The following is a 9,172-nucleotide window of genomic DNA, read 5'->3' as shown; positions in this document are numbered from 1 at the left end:
AAAACTACTATTGGAGTAGAAATGTCAAAGGAAAACTAAAAACTGCCTTCTTGACTTGGAGAGACCTATGGTCTGTTACTAGGGTTTAATTCTTAATTGAGATGCCTGCTTGTTTATACTAAGACTGCTGACATAGTATTCACAAATAAGTGGATATTAGGACCAAAACAATATCCTTAACTTGGGTAATGCTACTTGTCCAAATGATAAAGCAATCTATAGATGCCACATAGGCACCAGAACTCCTTAAAGAGTGATTTCATACCAGATCCTACTTTGCTATTTGGCTCACGGGGCTTTGTTCTCTTTGCTAAACGTTCTTCATTCTGTGTCACGTACGTTTTCATTCCTTCTTGGCTTCCCAAAGCTGTTATCACACCACACGTCACATGTTCTCCTTCCTCCTGCTTTGGTAACAACTCACACATACATCACGCCTTACAGTCTGTCTTCACATCCTGCTGGTCAGTGATATCGCCAGACACATAGACAAACAAATCTATGGCTCTAGATTTTTAAACATACAGAAGCACATTGGATGTTGTCATTCTTCCAGTCAACAGTTAGTCAGTGAATCCAAAAACCACGTGTATCAGAGAAGGACCAGAGCCTAGGAAAGATGGGAAAGAGCTGCTGTGGGGGACTGGCCTTACTGATACAAAGCCATGTGTTTGGTAGTATATGACAATGTAAAAACTTGCTCACAAAATTGGAAGAAAACAGAGGAAGAGGTATGAGAGTCTCATTACCTATTTACTGCCGTAGGTCAACCAATACGGTCTGAAATTGAAATGTGTGTGCCGTAAGCCAAAAACTACCCCAGACTCTTAAGTTTTTATAATTGTAAAATATACAGGGAGTGAATTGAAAGCTATAGCATCTCTTTTTAGAAGGGAAGCAGTTTAATTTTAAAAATATCCTCTTATATTTCATGTTCTCTTCTACTAAATTCACACTAAAATCAAATGAACATTTTATTTAAATATAACACAACATAAAGCCCTGTTTTAGGAAAGACATCCCTGCCTATTATCTACCCATTCTGAGACGGTAGCTCTAACACAAATAGGTTATTTTCCTGCAATAAAATATTTGATAATTTTTATTCTTTTCTGTTGATTTGTTTAAATTTTTAGATAATTATTCATACAGCAAAGTCAATTCTCAATAAACATAAAAGACACATTGGCATTTGTTAAACCACCTCCCATATTACTAGTGATTGTTAATAAGATTTCCCTTTTAAGATTGTTTTACAATCCACATTTTCTTCTATTTCTTCCTGTTATGTTCATAATAACCTGATGTTCTGTGCAGACACTGGTTCTCATTTCACAGCTGAGATTAGAGGGGGTCTCGGGCTGAATTATGGTTCACGGGCCAGGCACTTAGGTCCTCACTATCCTAATCCAGGGCTTCCTGACAAGCTAACCTTGGCTTTCATGCCGTGATTGTGTTAAGGAAACTGTAGCATGTGATGCAAAAGCTCTTCCTGCCCGTTACTCCATCAATACTACTGTTGGGGACAAACGCAAGCTTAGCTGCAGAGGAAAACAAATCAGCCAAAGATAAATGATTCTATGAGGGAAAACAGGTAGGACGCTGGGCTAAAGACTGCATCAAAGGAGAAAGGGAAATCAGGCAATGTGGCTTTCAGAAACCCCAACTCTCATTTCTGTATCTAGGTTTCCCCAATTCCTGATTTTTAGAAGAATCTGGGAACTTTTCAGTGGAACCTGATCATTATCTAGTTTGGGACAATTATCCTTAGTGAAGCAAACAGGAAATGACTTGTCCGTGGAAGCATCTTTTTCTTTTCCCTCAGCTGTCTATGGACAATCCAATTAAAGAGAAGAGCCCTATTGCACAAGTTAGATTTGGATAAGGCCAGGAAATTGTATTCTTTAGAATGGATGAAAGTTTCCCATCATATAAACATATAACAATGTCCTTGTATCACTTGGGTTAACATAATACCTAAAATAAATTGCCACCCTGCAGTCTTTCTATAATTGGCAAGTGACGTGGTGCACACTATAAACGAGTACAAAGCCAGAGTATGCCCTCCATCTTTATGCAATGTGAAACCCTCAGACTTCCATACCCAGACTTTATTTTGTTGCTATGCGACTTACATGCAACACAGTGCACATAAATAAATTATGAATTTTACAGAGAAGGGAAAAACTCTTCCCTTCTTCTTTGAGAACAAGCCACAACTTCCTTTCATGCTATCCTAATGGACCGCAGCCCTTTCAAGCTGTTTCCCAAACATCAAGGTTTGGGCCAGATAAACAATCAAATGAATAACACAGCTAGGATACAGATGTGGCGTGCAAATGGCACGCTAGGAGCATCAGGCCCACTGGATTCACCCTTACGGGCCTGAGAGCTGGGTGCCCAAACCCAGTCGTCAGGAGGAAGTTTATTTCACACCCACACTCTTCCAGGTAGCAGAATATAAGCAAGCTTAAGCAAAGGAAATTCTGGAGATTTCTGTTGGCAGCCATCCCAAACGATAGAGGCCCCAGGCATAAGTCTGTAGCCGGGTGGGAGAACTCTTCCAGCCATGAGAGAAACAAACAACTGTAAGGACAAGATGTTACAGAGAGTGGGAACTGAGGGCTCTTGAACCAGATGACAGCCGTATCTCCATAGATGACTTTCTCCATGTTCAAACTGGATAGCTTTTTCTGGAGAAGGCATAAAATCATACTGCGTTTGCATTCATGAAAAGGAGACGCTACTTCCAGAACAAAGCACATCATGGGAACACCCCGGACACGCAGCAATGGGAGAAGAGATCAGTATCCTGTGCCAAGGCTCCATGGTGGATCACAACCTGCTGCAGACCAATAACGAAAACCAACTACTGATAGATCCAACAGTAATGCCTTCCACAAGTAATGTACAGAACACCCCAAATACCCAAGCACATGCCATAAGGTTTGTATCGTATACAGTTCAGCAGCAGTCAACAGCAATCAGTGGCCCTGGACACCAGGGATGCTTACTTCAGGAGAGGTTACTGTGAGAAGCGATGGGAATTTTCTACATCATGATCTACAGGGAACCTACAGCTGGATGAAATGTACCCACACACACTTCTGCTCTAGCCACTTTACATGCTCTGAATAGGCATCTTATGCCTCAGTAAGAAATAAAAAAGTAAGAATCGATTGTCAAAGAGTGCCTAGTATTTCTAGGTGGCACGTGGTCTCTCCCTACTGTTCATACCTAACAACTGGCTCATTGTGCTGGTTGGATGAGATGCTGTTACAAATGGCCCCAATGATCTGTTTTAACAATCTTGTAAATAGTTCAGATACAGGCTGTGGTTTAAGGGACACTGCCCTACTGCACTGTACCCCAGGTAACACAACAGACAAGTGCACAGCCTCTTGGAGCTCTTTTCTTTTTTGTTTTGTTTTGTTTTGTTTTGTTTTGTTTTTTGAGACAGGGTTTCTCTGTGGTTTTGGAGCCTGTCCTGGAACTAGCTCTTGTAGACCAGGCTGGTCTCGAACTCACAGAGATCTGCCTGCCTCTGCCTCCCAAGTGCTGGGATAAAAGGTGTGCACCACCACCACCCGGCTTGGAGCTCTTTTCTTTATTGCTTTCTCCTAAAAGATTTTTCAAAAACGTAGAGAAGAGATGAATATTAAACAGTATACATATGTGCATGTCAAAACCTCCAAAGTACACCATGATTGTGTATGACATTTGTGTTTTGTGTACTAAATAAAAAACCTCCAAATTACACCATGAGCATGTATGACATTTGTGTTTTGTGTACTAAATAAAAAACCTCCAAATTACACCATGATCATGTATGACATTTGTGTTTTGTGTACTAAATAAAAAAACCTCCAAATTACACCATGATCGTGTATGACATTTGTGTTTTGTGTACTAAATAATAAACTTAAATTAAAAAAAAAGAAATCAGAAACAGAAAAAACAATCACAAAGTTCAATGGCAGAACTCCCGGAAAGTAATGTGTAATCAACCCTCTCCATTTCTGCCTCAACCATTCCTGTACCCTTATTTGTTTCCAACGGATCCAAACAACTGTATCTTTTTGGTTATAGAAAATTTACCCAACCTGGGGTTTGGGGACATAGTCTATCTCTGAAGACATGAAGAGAAATCTACATAGCATAGTTCTGAGCTTACAAAAAGTTACAGGAAATTCACACATCTACATCCATTCTTGTTGTTACTTGAATAAATTTTTCTTATAGAACTTCACTTCCTGAACTACTATCAGCATTTTTGGATGGCATCCCCAGCAATGCAGCCACAATGCATATTGTACACTAACAGCAAAAAAAATATATTTGCTAATCAGTAGGGATTACTTCTTCACTGATTAACTAGAAAGGACAGCATGGTACAATATGAAGATAACGTTTCCTCCACAGCTGGAGAAAAGGTGAAAGCTAATTCTTCCCATTTTTATCAGAATAAGTGATTGCTTGTTTTAATCAAACATAGGCATAATTTCAAAAGGAAAACCTGTGTCCACACTGCTATCATTTAGCAGTGACCTGGGATTCAGAAGTCGAATGGAGGAAAATCACAAGACAATAAGCAAAATCCTAAAGTGAAATCACAGTCATCTTTTCAGACTGCAAGTCTCTTTCTCAGTGACTTCATTCAACACTCCATAACATTTGAACAGAATTACTGCAGAAGCCAAGTGTACCTCCTGTTGCAGAAATCTCTCTTTGGGACTAAAACTAACAGCCCTGTGTCATTACCTTCACAGTGTCCAGAAGGGTTTCCATGTGCAGGGTTTGATGCTACTTGGTTGTTGTATTTAAAACACTAACAATTTTACCTTCAAAAACTGTGTCTTTTAAGTGACATTCAATGACACAAGTGGAGTATATATGGAGTCAAGTTGTGCCACACTGTGCAAGTCCTGGGGCATGGGTCTAAGAAGGGCAAGGTGCAAGTGAGAACCATAGGCATTTCATAGGGTCTTCAGTTGGCATGGTAGAGTGTCTCCACTGCCCCATGTCCAAGGAAGAATGGCATTAAACAGAAAAAACCAAGAAGGCAACATTGACAATTATGGAAATTATTGTGGTAAAAGGAAATGGCTTTTGGGGGGGGGCATCCTCCTGAGCAAAAGTTCCCTATCTTTATTCACCATGAACCCCACAAAATACATACTTGACCCTAAATGTGGTTATAAGTGAGGAGGATTGAAAAAGATTCAGGGGGGCTAGGAAATCAATACCTCAAAAAATGGAATGAGTATACAGAGTTCAAAAATGAAAATTATTTCATGATGGCCCAAGTAGACAAGACATATCCTTTTCAAATGGGGTGACTGCCACACAGCATTCAGATATATTCAGATACTCAATACATGGCTAGAAATACACCTTCAGAGACCTAGGTGCTAAAAGTCAAAAAGTCTCTAGAAAAATCACAAATTACCAACATTCATTTCAATTCTACCTAGTGCTGTTTTCTCAACACGGCAGATCCAAGCGTCATGTTTCTTTGGGCATTTCCAGCATTTCACAGCCCAGCGCATAGTGTAAGAAGCACTGTCTTAAGGAAATCTACACATAAGACAGGTTAATAAACAGGGAGGTCATTATCTTTTCCTTCAGCCCACTACCTCCAATTTTACCAGAGGATATCTTTTGTTTCTCAGCACTTAAGCCTGCCAGGGGATGACGTTGTCTAAACACATTTTCAATGTTTTCTTTTTAACAGTTAATATATTTCCAGGATGCAAGTCCATTTCTTTCTAAAAGGTTCCTAGGACACCCATTGAAAAGTCAAAAGCAATGAACGAAAAAGGATCGCTGTTTTGTTGGAGAAGAACGACACCCTTTGTATTGAAGTGGGGAGTTACAGTCTGTGGTCACCCTCTGCACAGTGTCTCTTTGTCAAGTAATACATGCTGGAAAAAAAATAATACAGATGGGAAAATATTGTGCACTGTCAGATCTTGGAAACGGCCAAAGGATTTTTCCTCACCAATGTCTTGTCGATGACTTTCACATTCTGGCACCCTGAAAAAAATAATGCATACATTTAATATGAAATGAATGCAATAATAATCAGGCAGGTAATCGTTTTTCCCAAGGAATGTAAAACTTGACAAATGTAAGGTTTATGATTCAAGGTAGGCTTGCCAAATCTTATGTGGCATGAGACCATTTTTATTACCTAAACAGTCCTTAATACAAAATGACTGGCACATATTTTTATTAGCACAAAGACTGTATTCTTTCTGCCACATTTAATAGACAGCCAGCGTCTGAAAGCTCTCGTTTAGGATATGTCTGCAGCAAATTAAAATGTGTAGTGAGGATTCACAGAATGACATTCTTCTCCTAAAGGTTCCGGCAACCTCGGGTTGCACGGTAGCAGGGAGAAAATCTCAGGAGTTGTAGCTAGCAAGGTTATTTGGACCCTGTGGCTCACAGAAAATGAATCTCACTTCAGTGTCAAATGGGGAAGCTGGTAACTCACTCGAAGCTTTTCTTCCTCATCAGCTAAAGGTCCATTTTGAGTCAAACTCTAAGCAATCCACAGTAAACACAACACTTACTAATTCTTTTCACAAACATTTATTGTGTGCCAGGCACTACTCTAAACGCTGCAAACCCAGCAGAGATAAAAGATGGAAAGATCCCCCGTCACACATTTTGTATTCTAGAGGGAAAACATAAAATACATAATATGTGTTGTTTAAAAAAAATAAGTTGTGTGACAGATGACTTATGAACAGTGAGAGATTCTAAGGAAAAAGAATGCAAGAACAGGGAAGAAAGCTGGAACTCGGAGATAGGTAAGCAGTCAAGGTGGTCCCTTTGTGAATGAAAAATGTACATGAAAGATTAAAGGGTGGAGGAACCTTTCATGCACATATCTAAGGAGCATCAAGGGAGAGGGAAGATCCAGCACAGAGTCCGTGAGGCTGGAACTTGTCTGATAATCAAGGAACCTTTAAGAGGCAAATGAAGCTTTGGTGCCGTAACAGAGACAGCATGGGTAAAAGCTGGTCCTGGAAGGGTAACAAGGCCCTTGAAAACTATTGTAAGGACTTTGACATCTATGCCGAGTTAAGTCCAGAGTCATTGGAGGGTTCTGATCCAAGAGGAACATGAGTTAATGTTTTAAACGACTACCCTTGTTTCTGTGATCAAAGGAGAACGGGAGAAGGCAGGGAGACAAGGTTAGAGAAGCAGACCCCAATATCCACTGCAAAAGTAATGGGACAGCCACTTGGGGGCAGTGGGTGTGATGAAGGGGATCAGATTCAAATTACACTGTAATGAGCAACTCCTATGAATACCACGATGTGAAAGAAGAGGCAAGTGTTGAGAGTTCAAGCCAGAGCAAATGAACCTTTGGCATGAGGGCAAACTGGAAGTGAGGGGCTGCAGGTGGCACAGGTCTAACAGAGAGTTAGGGGCATGGTTTTAAACAGGTAGAGTTTGACCTGGTGCTCAGTCAAGAGGTAGAACTGACTGGCCAGTTGGATCTATGCAGTCATGTATCAAGAAGTGAGAAAAAAGAATGATGCTCTTCCTACCATTAGAGTCCTCTTGCTCACAAAGACCTCACTGATGGGTTTGTCAAAGCTGAAGGTTAAGTAACGAGGCTCACTGTAAATCCACCAGTGCAGGAGTGCTGGGCCTCGGAGCCATAAATATAAAGCCAACTGCAAGTTGAGTTCCCCTTGATATCTTTTGTTTTCCAAGGAGCCTGGCTTAAATCCCACAGAAAACACAACAGCAGTAAATGAGGATAAGAACCTGCTGTCATTTGAATCGGGAGTGTTCTCCACAGGCTCCTGTTTTCAGTGCCTATTTCCCAGGAGAGGAGCCATGCTGGAGGCTGTGGAGCCTTTCAGAGGTGGGTGGGAACGAGATGGTGGAAGTAGTCACTAAGGCAAAGCCCCCCCCAAGGTTAAAACTTAGCCCCTAGTTCAGTCTCTGCCATGAGCCCACAATACTTTCCCCATGGTGATGGGCTGAAAGTCTCTGAGACCACGAGCTCAAATAATTGTTTTCTTCAATTAAGCTTTGTCTGTCAGTGGTTGTGTTGTGGTGACATAACATCATGGAGTGCTGAGACTTACCACTGAGACCCATGGCCAGCCGGAATTCTTCCTTCAGGATCTCAAGGACATCCTGAACACCTTTTTCTCCCTATGCAAGTATAAGATATTAAAGTATTGAGTAAGCTAGTTCAGTTCTATTTCACTATTAAAGGATTTTATTGTATTTGCTTATTTCCTCCTCCAATTACCTGGAAAGCCAAGCCCCATATGATGGGTCTCCCCACAAACACAGCCTTGGCTCCCAGGGCCAGAGCTTTGAGAACATCAGTGCCCTTCCTTACACCTCCGTCCAGGAAGACTTCCACCTTCCCTTCCACAGCCTCGACGATTTCTGGCAGGGCATCAATCTAGTGGGAAAAGGAAGACAATGTGATGTTGTTTGTGTTAAAAAAAAAAAAAAAAGAATCTGCTCAATTTCACCTCCATCCAACTCAGGCTCAGAGAGAAAAGAGGTTAAGGTCGATGACGGAATCATTTCTCCAAGAAGAAAACAATGCAATGCTAGGAACTGGGAACTCATGTGAATTCAGAATTGAGCAACCTCTGTCTTCAAAGTCTGGCATTCATTTTTCTATTCCTGATATTTACATGCAAATATTATGTCTAAAAATAATAAACATAATTCTGAATCACTCAATCTTCCATAGTTCCTTCTTTTATAAGAGTATGTGAAGTATCTTACTGGAATACAGTATTCTTGACATTATTTACCAGAGTTTGATGGTAGGTGTTGTAAGCAGTAGTGTATAAAGTGTGCAAGCGTGACCCCTCTCTGAGTTCCTCTTCTAACAAACTTTATATCCAGATAAGCGTTAGGCAATGATGAAAGCAGTTTACCCACAGTTACAGAAAATGACCATGTGACCCTGGAAGAGCCCTGTCTAAATTGGCCATTGTCAATGCGCTAAGATACCATAGAGAACACAGGAACCTCTCAAAGGTGAGGTGGTGGCTTACAGTATTGTTCAGTAACCCCCATACTTCTCTGAATGCATTTCCTTTCTAAGACATCTATATAGTTTCTCCCATTCAAATAGAGCATATTAACATCCGCCTTGATGCTGACTTTAGTTCTA

General features: G+C 40.7%; 1 protein-coding gene across 2 annotated transcripts in view; it reads right to left on the bottom strand.

Annotated features, from left to right (window-relative positions):
- Positions 1-271: 271 nt before the first annotated feature.
- Hao1 (hydroxyacid oxidase 1) overlaps positions 272-9,172 on the bottom strand; it is a 54,571-nt gene continuing 45,670 nt past the window's right edge. The window contains exons 6-9 of one of the 2 annotated variants that reach the window (XM_026788443.1): positions 8,285-8,443; positions 8,115-8,184; positions 6,002-6,036; positions 272-2,845 (exon numbers count right to left, since the gene is read on the bottom strand). In XM_026788443.1, coding sequence (XP_026644244.1) covers positions 2,765-2,845; positions 6,002-6,036; positions 8,115-8,184; positions 8,285-8,443 — 345 coding nt within the window. In that variant the 3' untranslated portion in view covers positions 272-2,764. Of the gene's footprint in view, positions 2,846-4,074; positions 6,037-8,114; positions 8,185-8,284; positions 8,444-9,172 lie in introns of those variants that run through there. The other variant, XM_005365551.1, reaches the window with a different exon arrangement.

The sequence above is a fragment of the Microtus ochrogaster genome, unplaced genomic scaffold (genome assembly GCF_000317375.1).
Source record: "Microtus ochrogaster isolate Prairie Vole_2 unplaced genomic scaffold, MicOch1.0 UNK3, whole genome shotgun sequence".
In the NCBI taxonomy this organism is placed as follows: Eukaryota; Metazoa; Chordata; class Mammalia; order Rodentia; family Cricetidae; genus Microtus; species Microtus ochrogaster.
Note: the sequence above shows the minus strand (reverse complement) of the source record. Positions and strands in the feature narration are given on the sequence as shown.